Source organism: Haliotis asinina, chromosome 6, assembly GCF_037392515.1.
Source record: "Haliotis asinina isolate JCU_RB_2024 chromosome 6, JCU_Hal_asi_v2, whole genome shotgun sequence".
In the NCBI taxonomy this organism is placed as follows: Eukaryota; Metazoa; Mollusca; class Gastropoda; order Lepetellida; family Haliotidae; genus Haliotis; species Haliotis asinina.
Window position 1 is genome coordinate 45,063,647 of NC_090285.1, and position 21,794 is coordinate 45,085,440.

General features: G+C 40.9%; 1 protein-coding gene across 1 annotated transcript in view; it reads left to right on the forward strand.

Annotated features, from left to right (window-relative positions):
• The window catches only part of LOC137287520 (arginine kinase-like), a 49,938-nt gene that overhangs the window by 21,863 nt on the left and 6,281 nt on the right, over positions 1-21,794 (forward strand). The window contains exons 2-8 of the mRNA XM_067819863.1: positions 175-384; positions 5,685-5,944; positions 6,553-6,701; positions 8,104-8,269; positions 10,453-10,636; positions 12,421-12,563; positions 18,000-18,020. Coding sequence (XP_067675964.1) covers positions 175-384; positions 5,685-5,944; positions 6,553-6,701; positions 8,104-8,269; positions 10,453-10,636; positions 12,421-12,563; positions 18,000-18,020 — 1,133 coding nt within the window. The remainder of the gene's footprint in view (positions 1-174; positions 385-5,684; positions 5,945-6,552; positions 6,702-8,103; positions 8,270-10,452; positions 10,637-12,420; positions 12,564-17,999; positions 18,021-21,794) is intronic.

Sequence of the window (21,794 nt, forward strand, 5' to 3'; positions counted from 1 at the left end):
ATTACGGTAGGCGCTGAAAACAGACTTAATTCCACGGTTCAGTTTCTTCATCTCATAAAACTGAACACATGACGTCAGGGCATAAGCATCGGGCACGCTCTACATAACAAAATGATTCGTCGGTCACACAGTTTTTGCTTCACTTTGATAAAGCATCCCTTTTTTCATTTCTAGATTTAATAATGGACCAGGGGTTTATTGGAAGTTCTGGTAACATTGTCTCCGGCAATGGAGACCTGATGGATCTTTGGAAGAGTCTGACGAACGCCCCCTCGGACGAATGCAAGTCGCTTTTGAAGAAACACCTGACTCAAGAACGGTTTGACAAGCTGAAAGACCGAAAGACCAAATATGGCGGCACGCTGGCTGACTGCATTCGCTCAGGTGAGGGGTTAGTGGTGTTGATGTAGTCGCATGCTTCTGAATAACGGCTTAGTGTATTTAATTGTACACTCTATAATAATCATAAACGACCATCGAGATCCCTGTGGTTACAATGTGTGGTTTGTTTGTTGTTTTACGCCGCACCCTGCAATAGATTAGACAATCCAGCGATCTACACAACTGGGATGTGATTACAGGTGTCAGTCCAAGTCAAAGAGTCTGACCACCCCATCACGTTAGTCACCTCTTACGACAGGTTACGAAGGCCAATTCTAACTGGGATCTTTACGGGTCTACGATGTGTGGCTTAGCTGATAGGACGTTATCGAATTTTGACGTCATGCGAACGCTGTCTACAATCTGCCTGTAGTATTCCTACCTCTTTCGGCTTTCCTTTCACGACACACTAATCCTAATACTCACGGCGTAAAGCCCAATTCTTTTTTTGTATCTGTTGTGAGCGAGTGAATTTAGTTTTACGCCGCTCCGACAACTTCACGGTGGGAGACAACAGAAATGGGATCGCAGAATGTACCCATGTGGGGATTCGAAGCCGGTTCTTCGGCGTGACGAGAGAACGTGTGATCCACTACGGTACGCCACCGTTCTAGACATGTTGTAACAAAGATGCACATGTGATTGTCCAAAGGTCACTGACGTTTTCAACTGGTCAATAAACTGAATAACAAATTCTCAGTGTATTTTCTAATTTTAATGTCTGTCTTTATAACGTAACGTCGTGACCCTATAGTTTATCATAGGTGTAGGAATGCCGTGCTACTATGAACGGCACTGATAATCAAAGCGTTCGTAACGTTACGACCTGTCGTAACTCTATAGCTTATCATAGGCTTACGAATGTCGTAATGCTAGAAACGTGTTTGGGATAGGGACCCACAGTGCATTGTCAAACAACGGAATGTCTAGAAAGGGGTTGTTCTCTAATCGCCTACATCTCTATTCGCCTACATTCTTAAAACAACACTTCATGCTCTGTTGACCACAGTTTACCCAATACTAAACGAGCGCCACTCCTGTGATGTGAAAGTGTGAAAGAGGTATACAGGGGTTCAAAATGACATTATTTTTGGTAGTAAAAGATATTTAATGTCTTTATTGTCTTTTTTCTATCACACTGAAAATTCGCATGTAGTAAACACGTAAATAATATGAGATATATATACATTGCAATACATTTTTTATCACATGTCATCAACATATAAATATATACACTGTTATATTTGTCAGATTATATTACAGTTACTTGAAGGTTCATAAATAATAATGAATGTCGATATACATCTTTTGTTCCGTGGAGGCGACGAGGAATCGATGTTGGAATGTCGCCTCTACAGAATAAAAGAAGTAGTATAGCAATAATATTGTCATTATTCTTCATCAGCTCAACTTCTAAAAATGCCCATCAAAGAAGTTGAAAGTTCATGTCCATTCTTAATTCAACTTTGTGAGGTGGCCAGTCGCGTCATGGAACATACTTCAAAACGGCGCCAGCACCAGGGAAATTACCAGACGACTACACTGCGCACACACAACGATCGCAAGACTCCATCAAAGGTTTCTCCAAACGGGGAGCACTCGGAACCGTCCTCGACCGGATCAACGTGTGACAACGGCACATCAGGGCCGTCAGATCGCACGGGATCATGTCCGAGACGGAACACTACCGGCGACAAGAACGGCTGCTCAAGTCCAACACCGTACAGGCCTGCGTGCACGACGTCCTTATTTCGGCCCCATATTGACGGATCGTCACCGAAACCAGCGTCCACAGTGGGCAAACAGGCACCAGAATTGGCGACTACGACAATGTGTCATCTTTTCTGACGAGTCACAATTTCACTTAAGGAACGCAGATGGCCGTATACGTGTTCGGCGGAGACGTGATGAACGTTATAACGCCGATTGTGTCGTTCAGACGGACCGTTGGGTGGTGAAAGCGTTATGGTGTGGGGTGGAATAAGCTACCGTCACAGAACCCCTCTCCATATCTGCAGAGGAAGGGTGAACGCCGTCTACTACCGGGACCAGGTGCTGCAGAATCATGTCGTGCCATGTCTTGAACCAACACCACGATGTACACACCTTCCAACAGGACAACGCTAGGGCACACACTGCAAGGGTGTCCATGCAGTACCTTGCACAGCAGAACATCCCCGTGCTTCAGTGGCCAACTCTGTCACCCGACCTCTCCCCTATCGAGCACTTATGGGATGAAATTGGACGACGTCTTTCACGTCGACGCCACCAGATGTACAACATCCGAGAACTTGAGGTTGCCCTTGTTCAGGAGTAGAATGCTATCCCCCAGAACACTATCCAGAGACTGATCAACTCCATGCGACGACGATGCACCGCAGGTGTCAATGCAAATGGCGGTCACACCCGTTATTGACTTTCCTGTTTGATCCCTACACCACTTAAGCCTCTCTCGCGCATTAACGTTATCGTGAATGAAATTTAATAATGTTTACATGTCTTGTTAAATCATTCATTATCTCAAATGAATCATAAGTATATACTTCACACATCAATCCGTGGAGCTATTCCAGATTTCGTGAGTGGTGCGTTTTCAAATGGACTGAGCATTGCAGCTAGATTCTTCATACGCTGCTGTAGTTTGTGGGAAAATAAATTTACAACTCATGTCTTCTGAAAGTTATGTCCAACATTTATTCTTGAGAGGGGTGCTTGGTCTAATTAGATAATGACACATTACGATGATGGGTAATGACTTGAGATAAGAAAAGTTATTTTATTGCAGTTATGTTGTGATGTGACATTACGTAGTACATAGCATGTCAGAAAAATGACTCAGTGTATAAATTGTAATAAAAACCTAAATTGTAACAAAAATTGAAGTAAACTGTAATAACTTTAGGTTGCGGTAAATGTAAAAAATATTTACGTAAATTGTAATAACAATTGTAATCACTCGTAAATACGCATGTTTGTTTAAATTTTCTTTGGATTTCATATATCATACAAGCTGGCAGGGCGATAACTCAAGAAAGAAATGATGGCTATTGTACATTGGCGAGATTCACTAATACCCTGAAATAATAAGTAAGGTCATAACAAAAGTTTGAGTGAGTGAGTGGGTTGCGTTTTACGCCGCACTAAGCAATATTATGAAAGGCACATGTACATATTTATATTTTATTCTACAATTACGTTTGGTTTTGTTCCCAGTTTGCCTTCGGTAAACATCGGGCAAACTATATTTCTTTTGTTATTGAACAGAGACCCGTGTAATATCCTGTAAATATGCACAAATTATGTTCCATAGAGCACACGTGAGCAATAACTATTTACTGTTTATAATTAATGACGCAATAAAAGCCGTAAAGCATATCACTGATTGCGGTAAACTGTTTGAACCGACAATGGTTTGTCATATTAGTCATTGTTCCTAAAGAATACCAGATGTAATTAATTGTAGCACGGAACAAATTGAATGGCGAGTTTGGTATACATCCTGCAACATACATATTGGTGTGCCATATAGCCGAGCATCTGATTACTCTGAATGCACATACCAGGTGATCAGAACCGCGGACCGAATGGGCCAAAGTCGGACGCCTTGTCCACATGACCACAGACATCGATTACACAACTATCTCGTTTCCTGCTGACTGGATTCCGTCCTGTAGCGCATCTGTAGTACCATATCCAGTCCAAAATTTGAGCCAAACTATTCGGTACATCTAATCACCTGCATACTGCAACAGTATGCATCTTCTAATTTTTTCAAACACGTTTTGCAGCGTGCTCTGTCGTACAGGGTGCTCTGAGAAACGGAAATCTGGAAAACGTGGAAATCTCAAAAGGAGTCTCGGCCGCTAGAAAAGTTTGGTTGTATTTTACGGCCTTGATTGATACAATCTATCACAATGTACGTTACAAAAATGCACTTAATAATCGCAAAAACACACGGTGAAAGCAGTGAACCAGATGAATTGTGTCATTGTACGACCTCTTCTACCACAGTAACAGGGACAGAATGTGACGCTTCAGTTACAGCTTGTTCAGCTAGATCTAATAGTGAATACTTATGCATTGCATGACCGTGTCACAACTGGTTGTGTCTATTATTGTGGAGGGGTGCACCTTTGTCAGTTGATTGTCAATATGTCTGAACAGCCGAGACAAGGCTGTCGTTTGACATCTCAGTGTCGAGAAATCGTCAGCAATGTCCTAACGTTCTTTAAAAAGGAAAGCTACAGATGGTACAGCGTGATAGTGAGAGTGAAAGTAACTGACTTCGACATCATTGTAAAGCCAATAAACCGATCTAGATAGCATATGACTGTATAAACATTTCGAAAATGTTGTTTTCCGGAAGAAATTCTGCTACGAATCCATGTATGCATGTTTGGAACGAGCGCAACATGTTCGACATTCTCTGCCCCCTCTCTTCCCCATCCCTACTTAGAGAAGTTTATTCGACCTGGAGACATCACGGGTCATGCATATGTAGAGTAGCTCAGAAAAAGAGTATTATAACATGACACGTTGGACAGAGTGGTATATTTACAAAATAACTCCATGAAAATTCGTTAGCCACTCAGACCAGGAACTGTTGGGTTTTTTGCCGGCCCGACTGGAATTTAACTAGCCAGGGGCTAGCGCCAGAGTGGATATTTCGCACTCTGGTCTAAACCCATCGACTAGCTGACAAAGCGAGGATGTAATTGGTTGGATGATTTCACTTCACACGCCACGTATTGTCATGATACCGTGTCTCTAAGCAGGACCAACACAAAGGAGTCAAAATCAGTTTCATTACGGCCGTCATGATTAAGCGCCATCTTTGCCTACCGACATTGCCCATTGGGAACCTGGACCAGACAACCAAGTGATCAACAGCGTGAGCATCGATCTGTGCATTTGGGAACCGATGATATATGTCAACCAAGTCAGCGAGTCGGACCACCCCATCCCGTTAGTCGTCTCTTACGGGGCTGGTTACTGAAGACCACTATTCTAATCTGGACCTTCACGGTCAAGTAACCAATAGCATGAACATCGATCACTGGGATACGATGACGTGCATACACTAAATGGGATGGCTCACATGTTCTCGACGTCAAATTATCCGATCAAATCGCTTGGTGTGTCAGCTATCCATTGCATAATTTACCGGTGACAATTCATCAAGAAATAACTTGATTGACTTTGATACCTTTGATACACCTGTGGATAATTCGATGAAAATATTTGATTATACCCAATTACATTAATTAATAATTTAAAAATCGACTCCATTTGCTTTCTTTCAGGATGTAAGAATCTATATTGCGAGGTAGGCATCTTCACCTGTGATCCCCATGGCTACACCATCTTCGCTGACGTTATCGATGACGTCATCAAGGACTACCACAAGGTCGACAATCTAGATCACCCAGAGCCTGACCTTGGTGACTTGGAGAATCTTACGTTTGGTAATCTTGACCCTTCCGGGAAATACATCGTATCCACCCGCATCCGTGTCGGACGGAACTACGATAGCTATGGTTTTCCACCCGTTTTAACAAAACAGGTGCGTGACAGTTGTGGCACCAGGACCTTGTATATTCACATTGAAAGTTTAGATAAATTCAGCTACAATTTCCAGCGACCCTGTGTAGAATCTGCCCGCAGAGAGTTTGTTTGTCATCTAACGCCACACTCAAAAATAGTCCTGCTATATAACGCTGAACCAAACAATCCAATGATCGACAGCATTAGGATCAATCTAGGCAACTGACACGCGATGACATGTGCCAATCAAGTCAGCAAGTAAGACCATCCAAGTAAGACCATCAAGATCAATTCTTCACGGGTTGATGAGGCACAAAGGTGCCAATTTCGCACTTGCATAGTGCATGCGTGTGTGGCAAAATGTCCTAGATTGTGCCAGTTGTGCCATTTTATTGCATAGTATCTACCATACTGTACACTAGTGAGTTCAGTTTTACCATGATTTTAGCAATATTCCAGTAATATCATGGTGGGGGACGTCGTCACGCCGAAGACCTGGTTCGGTTCCCCACATGGGTGCAATGTGTGAAGCCCATTTCTGGTGTTCCCCGACGTGACATTGCTGGAAAATTGCAATAACCAAACTCACTCACGCATATTGTAACGAGTTCATGTGTCACTGTTTAGCAACGGCTGACGATGGAATCAACTACGAAGGAAGTCCTTCACAACCTTACTGGGGATCTTGCTGGAACGTACCACTCTCTGGAGACCATGAGCCAAGAGAAACAACGGGAACTGATACAGAACCACTACATGTTCCGGGTCGAGGACAGGTACTACTCAGTGGAAGCTGTCTAAACCGGCAATCATTGGAACTGAAGAAATAATCCGGTTAAGAAATGTGCCGGATTGTAGAGCTGACGGTAAATGTACAAACCACGGACGGGACTGAGATTTTATGCCGTTGATGACTACTTGCCGGATTGGACAGATGCAGGTTTTCACAGCTTCCACTGCACTTTGTGATATGAAGTCAACAAACCCTTCTCTGTTTGTTTTTTCTTGTGCAACAAATCGATTGTCCAGCTCTGTGATAGCAACTTGAAAGTATTCGAGTCTTTATTTACCAGGCAATCAAGCGATGAAAGGTTTCTATAGTCTGTACTGAAAAAGTACACTTAAAACAGAAACGTAAACCATATAAAGTGAAAGCAAGATTGCGAATCCTCATAATTTTACGTATCTTGCCAAATGCACATTTAAATCTGGAAATTTTATTCATCTTGGGTTGAAAGGTGATTAATAGACGGACATAGTTTCAAATCGCTATTGTTGGTTTGTATTTATGAGGGTGTAAGTACATTATATGAAACACCGAATGGTTGGTCTAAGTGAATACTCACAGTATTTGTTTCACTCTTCCAACTACTGCGTTTAACACCTTATAAATTCAAACCAACATTAGCTATTTGAATCTATGGTCGTATATTAAACTAATGATTTATTTCATCAACTTTATTAAGTTGAATGAAATTCTGAGTTGTGAATTCTGAGCAATCTTACTTCCACTTTGTTTGATTTACTTTTTGTTAAATGTGAAATGCGTTTTACTGTAAACAACCTATACTGATTCGAGTAACAATATGGTTTTACTTTTGCTGAAATTGATATTGCTAAAATTGATGGTATGACTGCTACACTTGATGATCCTACTGCTGAAACGGATGTCACTTCTTCGTTAATGCTCAGAATGGTGTTACTACTGATAAAATTGATGCTATTATTGATGAAAGTAAATTGATGTCACTAGTGATGAAATTCAAGTTACTACTGCTACAATGATTGTTACTGTTGTTATTTTATGTATACCGTTAAAAGTTGGGAATATTCCATATACGAGCACACCTCAACCCAATGCATGTGAGAAACAGTAATGTATACTCATACAGATGAAACCTTGCCAAAGACTTCGAATAAATTGACACATCTTCCCTTAATTTCTATTCGTCGTCTGTTTCCTGCTTGGTCTCATCATTTGCATGTTAGCATTCTTGTATGTCCAATATCCCCCACCTTATAATGGTATATACCTGCTACATTAGTTGATAAAAATGCTTTACATTTAAGGTGACTACTTTCATATACTGAAGTTACTGCTGCTCTATGTAATGTTACTACTTCTCTGGTTGATTCGCCATTATGTCCAGTTTGTATATTACTTTACCATTGCATTAGCCTTCTGGGAGCAGCCAGCATCTTCAACGATTGGCCCTCTGGCAGAGGCATCTTTTACAACAACGACATGACCTTCCTTGTTTGGGTGAACGAGGAGGACCATCTCCGTCTAATCTCTATGCAGAAGGGTGGCGACTTGGGAGCCGTCTACAAGAGACTCTGCACCGTTAGTATAGGACGATGTCAGTAATATTGTTGTCGAATCACAGATTCTCAGGAGAGAAATCAAAATTGAGTCCACATTAAAAAATATGATCCTGGTATATGTTACCAACAATTTGTGTAACAGGCACACTACGAAAACAATCCACATAACTTGAAGGAGAAACTACTTATTGCACTCAGGACATATTACGTATGGCTTACAATTAGACATTCCAAAGAGGACTCACTACACATGATTTACAGGAGACACTACATACTGTTCATGGGACACACTGCACATAGTTTACAGATGAACTACATATTGCACCCCCGGCACACTGCACATGACATACAAGAGAAGCTACATAATGCACAGAGGACACTCTACACATTGGCTTACAGGTGAAACTACATATTCCACAGAGGACACACTGCACATGGCTTACAGGAGAAATGAGATATTGCTCAGAGGACACACTGCACATAGTTTACAGATGAAACTACATATTGCACCCACGGCACACTGCACATGACATACAAGAGAAGCTACATAATGCACAGAGGACACTCTACACATTGGCTTACAGGAGAAACTACATATTCCACAGAGGACACACTGCACAGGCTTACAGGAGACACTACATACTGTTCATGGGACACACTGCACATAGTTTACAGATGGACTACATATTGCACCCCCGGCACACTGCACATGACATACAAGAGAAGCTACATAATGCACAGAGGACACTCTACACATTGGCTTACAGGTGAAACTACATATTCCACAGAGGACACACTGCACATGGCTTACAGGAGAAATGAGATATTGCTCAGAGGACACACTGCACATAGTTTACAGATGAAACTACATATTGCACCCACGGCACACTGCACATGACATACAAGAGAAGCTACATAATGCACAGAGGACACTCTACACATTGGCTTACAGGAGAAACTACATATTCCACAGAGGACACACTGCACAGGCTTACAGGAGACACTACATACTGTTCATGGGACACACTGCACATAGTTTACAGATGAAACTACATATTGCACCCACGGCACACTGCACATGACATACAAGAGAAGCTACATAATGCACAGAGGACACTCTACACATTGGCTTACAGGAGAAACTACATATTCCACAGAGGACACACTGCACAGGCTTACAGGAGACACTACATACTGTTCATGGGACACACTGCACATAGTTTACAGATGAAACTACATATTGCACCCACGGCACACTGCACATGACATACAAGAGAAGCAGCATAATGCACAGAGGACACTCTACACATTGGCTTACAGGAGAAACTACATATTCCACAGAGGACACACTGCACAGGCTTACAGGAGACACTACATACTGTTCATGGGACACACTGCACATAGTTTACAGATGAACTACATATTGCACCCCCGGCACACTGCACATGACATACAAGAGAAGCAGCATAATGCACAGAGGACACTCTACACATTGGCTTACAGGAGAAACTACATATTGCTCAGAGGACACACTGCACATGGCTTACAGGAGAAATGAGATATTGCTCAGAGGACACACTGCACATAGTTTACAGATGTAACTACATATTGCACCCACGGCACACTGCACATGACTTACAAGACAAACTACATAATGCACAGAGGACACTCTACACATTGGCTTACAGGAGAAACTACATATTCCACAGAGGACACACTGCACATGGCTTACAGGAGAAGTCGGATATTGCTCAGAGGACACACTGCACATGGCTTACAGGAGAAGTCGGATATTGCTCAGAGGACACACTACACATGGCTTACAGATGTAACTACCTATTGCACCCAGGGCACACTGCACATGGCTTACAAGAACAGCTACATAATACACTGAAGACACTCTACACATTGGCTTACAGGAGAAATTACAAAATCCACAGAGGATACACTACACATGGTTTACAGAAGAAACTGCATAATGCACAAAGGACGGGCTACACATGGTTTACAGAAGAAACTACATAATGCACAATGGACAGGCTACACCTGGTTGACAGAAGAAACTACATACTGCACAGAGGACACACGATATCTGATGCAGGACCCGAAACATGACACACTGTGGCGAAGGTAGGCAATGCTTACGGTGCTTAAGGTATTGTTTATAGACCAGCTTTAAACGTTGCATTGTTCCTTGTTCAGGCCATCAAGGAAATAGAAGGAAGTGGTGTGCAGTTCGCCAAGAGGAAAGGTCTGGGCTACTTGACGTTCTGTCCGACCAACCTGGGTACAACCCTCCGCGCTTCCGTCCTCATGAAGATCCCCCATCTCTCTGCCCAACCGGACTTCCGGGAATTCTGCGATAACCTCCACTTACAGATTCGAGGTACATGCGAGCATTGGAGACGTTTTCGCATGACACATTATTGTCCAAAGATTCGTCTAGACACATGGCAATTGACACTGTTTCATTTCATCCGGGTGACTTGGGCATATAGTGCTAAAAGCGGCGTAAAGCCCGAATTCATCTGGATGAGTTGTAAATTAAGACCGACGATAAACACTTTCATTGCGCATTCTCCAATAGTCGCAGAATCACACGGAAAACACGTTCCGACGTCTTGCTTCAGAAGGTCAAACATACGTTGTTAAACATCAATCAAACAAATGTATTTTTGTCTTTAGCTTTAATCATATACGTGTGATAGTATGAACTATTAACCATTCAGTTTGTCTACAACTGAATATCACCTTACTGGGTCGGTGTATGGCAGGGTTCAGCATAAAAGGATGCAAACACCCATAAAATTACGTACAAAAGAAAACCCTACTGTTTGTGACTTGTTCCGAGTGAGTGACTGGTTTTACGCCACTTTTAGCAATATTCCAGCAATATCACGTCGGGGACACCAGAAATTTGTCTCATACTATGTACCAAGGATCGGAACCGGACTTGTTTAGAATCAGCACAGGTTGCACAAGATAACAAACGGGATCCGATTGTCAGGTGCGATGACTTGGTTGGCATGGCATCGTGCCCCACTTTCGATATTCACGATCGATATTCACGATGTTGATCACTGGATTGTCTTGCTTGAACCCGATTATTTTCAAATCATATATCTGGCCAAATGTTGAGTGCCGGGTGAAAAAAACAAACAAATCCTGACTTTTCCGTTAGCGCTATGTACGTATTCGCAGAATTTCATATTAAAACTAGATTTAGTTCGAATGTTGTTTCGTTCCTTTACGACCTGCAAATCAGTAGATTCAGGGCGAGATAAAATGCATGAATGAGTATGATTTTACGCCGCTTTTAGCAATTTTGCAGTAATACCGCGGCAGAGGGATACCAGAAATGGGCTTCACGAACTGCAGTCTTAGTAAACTTAGTCTCAGTGTATTTCGTTAAACTCCACCAGTGAGTCTAACAAAACCTAGTAGAAGGTCGCGTCGGATAACCTTTGAGCGACCAATGACTGTCCAATCAAACGCGAGACGGTTAAATAGATTTAACCAATCAGACAACGGTTACTATGTAGGGATCGGAGGGACTTTCTAAATACTCAGGTTACTGACACAGATCTCTCCACAAACAAAAATCTGCATATAACACTGTGACAGTTATTTGACCTTCAGTATATACGCTTTGGGGTTTCTGTTCACATGGTTACTATCAGCTAATATTTCCGCAAGATGACATCCTTGAATATTGCCAAAAACACTACTTTCATCGACTGGTTACTCACCGTTGTCATGGCCATAACGTGCGCCGTGCGCATCACCCGGAAGCGAGCGTACGCTAAATAGCATTCGGAATCGTTCGGGAACGAACCTTTTCGAGATAAAAAGTTCAAAAGGTATGTGCGAATGTCCACTTTCGCGATTTGGTAAGCTGCGTTTGGATTGGTCAATCTCAAAGGTTACCTGACGCGACCTCCCATAAGGTTAGACTCAGTAGTGGAGGGTAACGAAACGTACTGAGGATAAGTTTACTTAGACAGCACGAACAGTATCCATCTGGAGAATCGATACAGTGTGTTCGGTGTGACAAGCGGACGCCTTAACTATAAGCCTATCCCATCACTCCGAATCAAATCAGTAGGGAGACCTTTCACTGTACATCCTTGTTAGTATCCACTGAACTCATTCATTTGTCACAATCGCCAGGTTTCCATGGGACCCGCACCAAGGCTGTGGATGGCACCTACGACCTCTCCAACAAACGTCGTCTCGGTCTTACAGAGTTGCAGGCCGTCGAGGAGATGCGTCGGGGCGTGGAAATATGCCTCAAACGAGAGAAGGAACTTGAGGCAGTCAAGAAACGCAAGGCTCAGTCTTCGGACTTCGACCAAACTTTCACGAAACAGAAACGCTTATCATTTAGTCAGCGAATCAAGAATCAAAAATAGTTCAAAGAGATCAAATGACAAAAAAAGACAATGAAGCTGAACAGAGTCAGAATACGATGGTATTGTGCTTAATTGATTGAGAAACCCAACGTAGCATTAATTGTTTTCAAAGGGCTTTTCTATAATTTGATATAAACTCAAAAGCGTTGTATGCATACCGTGTATAATTATAAGTATGCTTTGAATTCTAGCATTTCTCTTTGTGCGTTTTTCTGTAATAAAGAGAGGGTACAGTTTTCCTAACAGAATTTACGTTACTTCTCTACTCATAGCTGATTTAAAGTGGTTAAACTCTCCTGAAACCTTTTCTTCAACCGCATGGACATATACATGCGTGATAGTACCACCAGTTCTCACTGTACATTATTTTTTAATCCTGCAACGTATTTACACGTATATTATTGGTATAACATGTGCCGCGGGAGATATCGTTAACAGTATGGACATTGTGTTATGGTTGCTGGATTGTTCCACTCTCTCACTTTCAGTTTTCAGTAAGCAGAAATTAAAAAGAAATACCATATTGTCTAATTTTATCATGAACATGTTGGCGTTTATTTGTCATTTCTGTCGTCGCTATTGTTAGAATTTTCGTAACATTGATTCGACATAAAACACTTCTGGGGTAATGGGCGAATGAACCAGGGGAGGTAACTGTAAGTATTCCATATGGAATAATACCCTCCTGTTCCCTCACTCCTTTGAACCGGAAGCTGGAAGGGGGAATGGAGGCGAAGAACGGTCTGACATACCACGAGGCGGGCTTAAATTGTTGATTAAAAAATAACTCACGTGAGTAATTGTTCAATATGGTGTTGGAAATGTGAGAGCACACCCAAGTGAAGAAAAAGGTATATACTTTTGATGGTGGCGATATTATATTTCGACATGAAAAATATTTTTCGAACCGAAGCGAGGATAGTACGTTGATAAACCTTTGCTCGCTTCGCTCGCATATAAGAAGACTGGTCATTTTCTCTATGCTGCGGAGCCCCATTTGCGTTACAGTTTGCCTGTGGTCCAACACTCTCGCTAAACTGTGATCTGCCAAGGTTTCATGGTGCGTCAATACGTATCTCTTAACTAGTATGTATTTTTTTCAAATATGTCTCTTATTGTTTGCATGTTTTTAAGCAATGCCTCTGGCCTTCTCTTTCCACCGATTTACACGGCGTCATAAATAGTGAATGAAGATTAAGTTTAACAATGTCGACCAAAATGAATGAACTGTTTCGAAATTGTTTACTTTATTGTCATCATAATTATCGTATTGCCTTGATTCGGTTAGATACTGATACCGGACATCACCTTGTTCTTGTGTCATACTTAACAAGAAATAATTCCGATATCAAATTCCTTTGAACTCAAGTTGACCGTTCTGGTATAAACTGACAAGCTTAGATTACATCATTCTCGTTGCCCGTAATGGGCGTACTCAAAGGCGGTAAAGAGACCGATGATCTGATTTAACGAGATTAAGATTAAATGCTATAGTCCGTTTGGCTCAAAAGCGGACCGATGAAATGCAGTCTAGCTCGAAAACTAATAAACATAACGTACTCAATGAAACGCTGGTCATAATAAGAACATCATACCAACTCTGTGGTGACTATAGATATATTAGCCATCAGAACAGACAATTATTTACACTTTCGTTGCATGCTGGGATTTACAGAGCCCAAGTGATAACGGTGGCTTTGTATCTGTAACAAACAACGGCGCACGAGAATAAGCATGCGTGGGTACGTAAAAAATATTATCGCTGTATTTATCACCGTTATCAATATCATTACACAACATCTATTTTCTAACATACACAAAGACATAGGTTCGGAGTTCCTGGATGTCGTAGTACAGAAACTGACACAGTTCTTGATAGAGGCACTATGAGACATGCTTCTTCATGAAGACACAGTTCTTCATAGAGACATAATGAAAGACACAGTTCTTCATTGAGGCACAATGAGATACAATTCTTCATAGAAACACCATGAGAGAGCCCCTCGTAGAGACATAATAAGACACGGTTCTACATAGAGACCCAACGAGACATGGCTCTTCGTAGTGAAACAATCCCAAACTGTGCTTCTAAAAGGCACAATGAGACTCCGTTCTTTACCGAGACACAATGAAAGACAGTTCTACATAGAGACACAGTGAGACTCTGTTCTTCACAAAGACACAACGGGACGTGGATCTTCACAGAGACACAACGAAACATAGTTCTGCAGAGAAACACAATGAGACACAGTTCTTCATAGAGAGTCTATTAGATACACAATGAGACATGGTTCTTCAGATATTTTACACATATGTTCTTTTGAGGCAACCATAATTGAGAATTACTTGGGTTTTATGTTAGGATAGTTCTAATACATTACAGACCCAGGGTCTAGATTTTCGAAGCTCTTTTACAGTTAAGATAGTTGTGGTTAATGTATGGCACTTACGACTATCCTAGCGCGAAGTGAGCTTCGAAAATCCGGCCGCTGGGGACCAGGGCCCGCTTGCACAGAGTAATCTTAGTTACAATCAATCTTAGGCCCTTACAATCGACTTCAAACGTAAAGCTAATTATTTGCGTGACACTGACACCAACTTGTAAATCCTTAAGATTTCGATCTTGGGCTTCGGCTACAATCGCCACCCACTTGCACAAAGCGATTGTAAGCTAAGATCATTGTAAGTTATAATCAAAACTTACAATTAGTCGGAACCAAATGTAAGGAGCTAAGATCATTGTAGTCAGTAGCAAAATGGCGTTCAAGGTGGTGAAAGTTTAACTCAAATAATTAGCTTTACGTTTGGGATTTGCTTTCATATTGCATAAAACTGTATGATTCGCCTCGACACTTCAACAACACGAAGAATGCAACATCGATTTAACGTTAGTTGCGGTAGTGAGCAACATCATTATGGAGTCGATATCATAGACTACAATTCTCACCCGATTCAGTGTTGGAAAAAGTATGAACACCATACCTTTTTGATAAACAAGGAAAGGATAGTAACGAAAGGTGTCTGCATGCAATTAGCAGTGGCCATGACCTTTTCAATAACTCAAGGGCAGCTAATCTTAGTTTTTAAGCAGGAGTGGTTTCTCTTTACGTATTATGCCGTTACCGTAAACTCTGCCATGCCCAAATGCAGAGTATGTTATGTTGTGACATCACAGATCTCGACATATATTTCTTTTCGGTCATGTTCGTGTCAATGATGTTTGTCTTAGTTCATCATTAAAATAAGTTTGTACATTAAAATACAGTTTGGTAACGTACAAAATTATGTTTCTTTCTAATTCTAAAGTCTAAAATTAAATCTGACAAGAGACAATAGTTTTAATCTATGCATTTCAAGTATAATACAAGTATTCTTCAAACAGGAAAATATACTTGCTGAGGCATGAGAAATTTCCGTAAAAAGGTTTTGAACAAAAAGAAAAAGAATTATCCAGAAAATAGCGTAACGTAATTGACATGGAGTGGATAAGTATTTAACAACACATACAACACACACGGGAAAATATTGTTTTCATACTTCCCTGTCATGCATCTTCCACAGCACTCCAACAGTCATGTCACCCTTTCATATCTTTACAAATCCAATACTTGTGGGATATATTTGGGATTTTACTCCAAATAATACCAACCAGGTGCCAAACTATGTTTCATTGACAGCCATTGACAAATCATGGTACACTGAGGTGTTATATCATAGGATATTTTGTTTAGATGTTATCTTCTAATTTTCATGATTATTAGGTCAATTAACTCAAGACCAAGATTTGTTAATGTATTTGTTTGTATTTCAATATTTTCATAAAACATGATATTTCTGTGGTTGCAATATCACATTCCTAGTTCATAAATCAAATTAGAATGTAGAAAAATTCGAGAATAACCCACGAGGTACATGTGATTATGTTAACATTCCACGTTATCATTTCCTTCAAAGATTTCTGGGTTTTCTTGGATAGGTATTGTAGAAGTTGAGTAGATGAAGAATGAGGACAATGATTTATGGATATACAACTTCTTTTATTCAGTGAGTGCGACGTTTCGACATAGATACTAATGTCGTTGTCAAGCAAATGGTACAGGGTAATCCAGGCAGGCCCATAGCATCCCAGAAGCCAGAACCAGCAGGTGTAGTGTACCACATTGAATGTGACTGTGGCGACACCTATGTTGGTGAAACCTCCAGACCCCTCATCCACAGACTCAAGGAACACCAGACCTCAGTTAGTAAACAGGACTCCAAATCAGCCATTACCGACCGCATCAGAGACCACCCAAACCACTCCATCAACTGGAACAACATAAAGATCTTAGAAAAGAACCAATCAGACTGCAAAATCCGCAAGCTACTAGAGGCCCTCCACATCATGAAGACTGAACCAGCGATCAACAGAGATGAGGGCTACCAAATCCCACTCGTATATCATCACTTGATAAAATAATCCTGTACTTCAATCCATCCGCTTTGTTATAACAACACCCTACCGGCTTCCAATCTCCTATACCCTACTCCATATTAACTTCTGGCTTCCCATCAGCTTGTGTACATCAACCCCATTAATTGCATAAACAACTCATCGTCTTCTCATCCGTGTAACAACAATTCATGTATATATTCCTCCACAATGGATTACCCTGTACCATTTCCTTGACAACGACATTAGTATCTATGTCGAAACGTCGCACTCACTGAATAAAAGAAGTTGTATATCCATAAATCATTGTCCTCATTCTTCATCTACTCAACTTCTACAATACCTATCCAAGAAAACCCAGAAATCTTTGAAGGAAATGATAACGTGGAATGTTAACATAATCACATGTACCTCGTGGGTTATTCTCGAATTTTTCTACATTCTAATTTGATTTATGAACTAGGAATGTGATATTGCAACCACAGAAATATCATGTTTTATGAAAATATTGAAATACAAACAAATACATTAACAAATCTTGGTCTTGAGTTAATTGACCTAATAATCATGAAAATTAGAAGATAACATCTAAACAAAATATCCTATGATATAAAACTATGGGCCTGCCTGTTGCTTGCAGGAGGTTCTGGATGGTGTTGCCTGTTTGGAAGGTGACGTCGATGTTGGCCTGTTGTTTCAGGATTGTTTACTGGGGCTCTTGGTGGTTGGATGGAGGGTGCTCTTGATGGTCTGGTTTACAAAGGAGGGTTTTAGGCTGTGAAGGCATGTCTGAGGTGGTCCAGCTCGGTCTCGAGTAGTTCAGGTGTAGAGGAGATGTTTTGGCACGACGGGTCAGGGTTGTGATAACGCCTCTCTTGACTTGGATGGGATAGCAGGAGGAGAAGTGGATGTATTGGTCGGTGGAGGTCGGCTTGCGGTATACGCTTGTGGTGAGGATGTGGTTTTCTCTCTGGACCAGTACATCTAGGAAGGGGAGTTTGTTGTCTGTCTCTGTTTCCATGGTGAACTGCATTCGGGGGTTTTGGGCACTGAGATGTTGGAGAAGGATTGTGGGGTCGTCAGATGGGGGAAGGATGACAAAGGTGTCGTCAACTTTTCGATATGAAATGCAAAGGTGCGATTGAGGGAGGTGTGTTGCGTACAGTAACTAGTTCCACGTTTTATTTGCGCAGCATGCTATGCGCACTTACAGACAGCTGTAGACAAGAAGTTTAAACCTCCATTATTGAAGAGTTCGATGTTAGTTACGATCGCGATCTTAAATCCATGCTGTCTTAAGATCGTCTTTGTGTAAGTGGATTAGGACAATTGTATGAATTGTATGGTGATTGTAAAGTTGATTGTAGGGGCCTAAGACTGACTGTAACTAAGATGCTCTGTGCAAGCAGGCCCAGGCTGGACGTGTTATGTTGGCCTTTTACCGGCGCTTCGGACAGACTACGTTACATTAGATTGTTTTAGAAAACTGCTGCAATAACCTCAGTCATTGGCAGGCGATTGTACAGAAGTTTTAGAAATAAAAGTTAGCGACGGCAAATACTTAATGAGGTATACAACTTAATGTATTACAACTTACTCAGGTATCAAGCTGACATTATTCTTAGCTTGATAATGCGTTTCGGGGTAGACTCTTACACAGAATGAACACCGAAGCGTCTTTCCAGTGTTTCAGTCTTCCAAGTATTTAGCAGTGTTTACATATTTTAGCCCAAACTTCAGTATATGTCATCTCAAAGACTAGAACTCATATTTCAATGACTGAGATGTCGCTTTGTGTTCACACGACCCATTCGTCTGTAACATACAGACCCTGAAACAATTATGCCCACTCCAGCACATGCAAGTCTAGATGGAGCCAAAAATAGTCTGCTTGAGAGTTAATGAGTTTACTCTTACTCGTTAATATTCAAGCTAAGTAATTACGCTAAGACCAGACAATCCAGTGATTAACATCATAAGCATCTATCTACTAAGCTGGGATACGATGACATGTGTCAGCCAAGTCAACGACTCTGACTATCCGATCCCGTTAGTCGCCTCTTACGACACGCATGGGTTACTGAAGATCAATTCTAACCCGGATCTTCACGGGAACTGAATATTTTTGCCGCACGTTACTGGAACAAAGGATTATATATGACAAAAACTACTTTAAAGTAATTCCCCTTGATGTTTTTTCCTGAATTCTCCCGGTCGAGAAATGACAGGGCTTAAAGTTAAGGACAGACTCGCCTGTTCTTTGGACAATTGAAAAACAGACAGCAACAGTAGAAAAGGCAACGATGATAAAACAGATAGTTCTAAAGGAACACACAATGTTCAGTGCTTAGAACCTTTGAATTGATATGTTTGAATGTCCAAGAAAATCCCAGACTGGTAAAGCATTGTTTTAATGGCAAACTATAATAGTTTAGAACTGTTGCATATAATGGCTTGGGATAATTTTGTTGTTGTTTTTTTTCACGTCATAATGTATGACATGTACAATAATAATTTTGTTAACACATGTCTTCAATTTGTATACGTTTTCTCTTTCTGAATAATTTACCAAATTTTAACGGTTACTGATCAGTGAAATATTGTTTATACAGGAAATACTCTCACACAGGAAAGAGGAAAAAACTGTTATATTAACTCGTTTCACCTGATAAGTAATATCTCTCTAAGACAACGTACAAATATTAATCTTGTTTCTCATAACTTCAAATATATATATTTGAATATATATACTGTATATATAATTTAATGTCCAAAACCCCTTGTTTTCTGTGGAATTTAACCTTTCACCGATTGAAAATACAAAGTTAGAAGTGCTAAAAATTCATGCACATTTTAAGCCGCAAAGTTGCATTTTCCCTAGTGTAAATTATAAACAAGGGGGTAATGATAGACAGCAGTATTTTTTATATGGCCTAAGTAATATGGCTGCTGTTTCCGTTTTGAAGAAATCTGTATGTATGCCAAGTAGTGTTACTTATACATCTGGAATTCTGCACCCCCGGAATCGTCTTATATAACAGAACTGACTGCGCGGTATCAAGTTCGCCCTTTTGTCCGTCGTGACCCTTGGATATGTTCAAAGCGATTATTAAGCTTATGAGTAGTTAGGTGTTGGGTAATATTACATCCTGCTGGAACAAACAATAAGAGGTATCGAAGGTCTGACCAATATAAAAGCCCACCAAGTCATCGAGACCTCACTCCACTATTAACAGGATCAGATTTCCAGTTTGAAGGTGAGACGTATTCTGTTCATCTTGCCAAACTTATTGACATAATGAACTGCGAAATCACAACAATAGAATATCTGTTTTGGTCGCGTGCACGAGATCCTTAAAGCAGCCTAGCAAGAAGTGAAACTGGATGTTTGCCCGAAACGGGAAAGTGATAAAAGGTTAAATGTTTTCGGAGTGATTGGTAGCCCAGGGTCCCGACCATAAAACGTTTCTTATCGTTACGACATTCGCAAAACTATGGTAAACAATAGAGTTACGACAAGCCGTAACTTTACGAACGCTTAGTGGATCGAGACCCAGAGGGGTAAATGTGTACTTAAAGATTTTCGTGTGTAGTCTGGCAAAGCAAGTTCGAACTGTCAATACGTCCTAACGCGCAATATGAATTACACTTACGATACTGTAAACAGTAAGTACTTAGTAACTACTTAGTATACAAGTGGTCGGGACAAATGAACAGTTCGCAATATCCGTCAGCTCGTTATAAGCGTAATTTATTGTACGGTTATATCCTAAAACAAGAAAGAAATGCATTAGACTTGTAGTTGTAACATATCAGTCAAGTCTTTGCAATGACGAACGTTGTTTCGTCAAAAACCTGGGCCTAGATTTTAGAAGCTCTCTTAGCGCAAATATAGTTGTACTTAATGTGAAATGTATGCATAGCACCTACGACTATCACAGCGCTTCAAAAGTCTTGGCCCTGGGTTCGAAATGCGGTATATCCAAGAATGTGTTTCTAGGTCTGACGGAACTGCACCCATGATCGTTCTACCAAAGTAGAACACGTCTGGAATACTCAAAGTGACGTTTACCCATGGATTTACCATTATGTTTATTTTTACGCCGCACTCTGCAATAGTCCAGCAATATGGCGGGGATTTACCACTGACTGACTGATCACGTTCCGTCCTCAATTTGTACAGGAAGTTCGATTTCGATATTTTGCATGGCCCCCACGGGAGCTATTTTTATAGGCAGAACTCGTTCCTTTTTGTTATGAGTATGAAATGTGTTACACTGACTATTTCTAGTGGGCTGAGTTTTTGCAGTATTGTATGTTTTGACCTTGCACCAATTGCTATGAATGCAATTATATAAAATCAGGCCTCTGGTGTAATCAACAATATGCATTGTTGACCTATTTCATCTAGATTTATGCTCAAAATTATACAGATTTACAGTACGAGTACAATCCAAGAATAATAATATTTTCATTAAAAAAGATTGACAATTTCCGTTGTCTGTTTAATCTGAGGAAAGTAACACGCGCACCAGTATAATGCATTGTTTTCAATCCACAAGTATCAACTGCAGAATATTTTTTATTTAAGCTGGTTCCCGGCTCCCCTTGCGGCAAAGCTATATTGCGATATCGAGACGGGGCCCAGCTTAATTTTCGAGCGTCATGTTTGTGGGATTCTTTCCTGTGTAAGGGTGTGA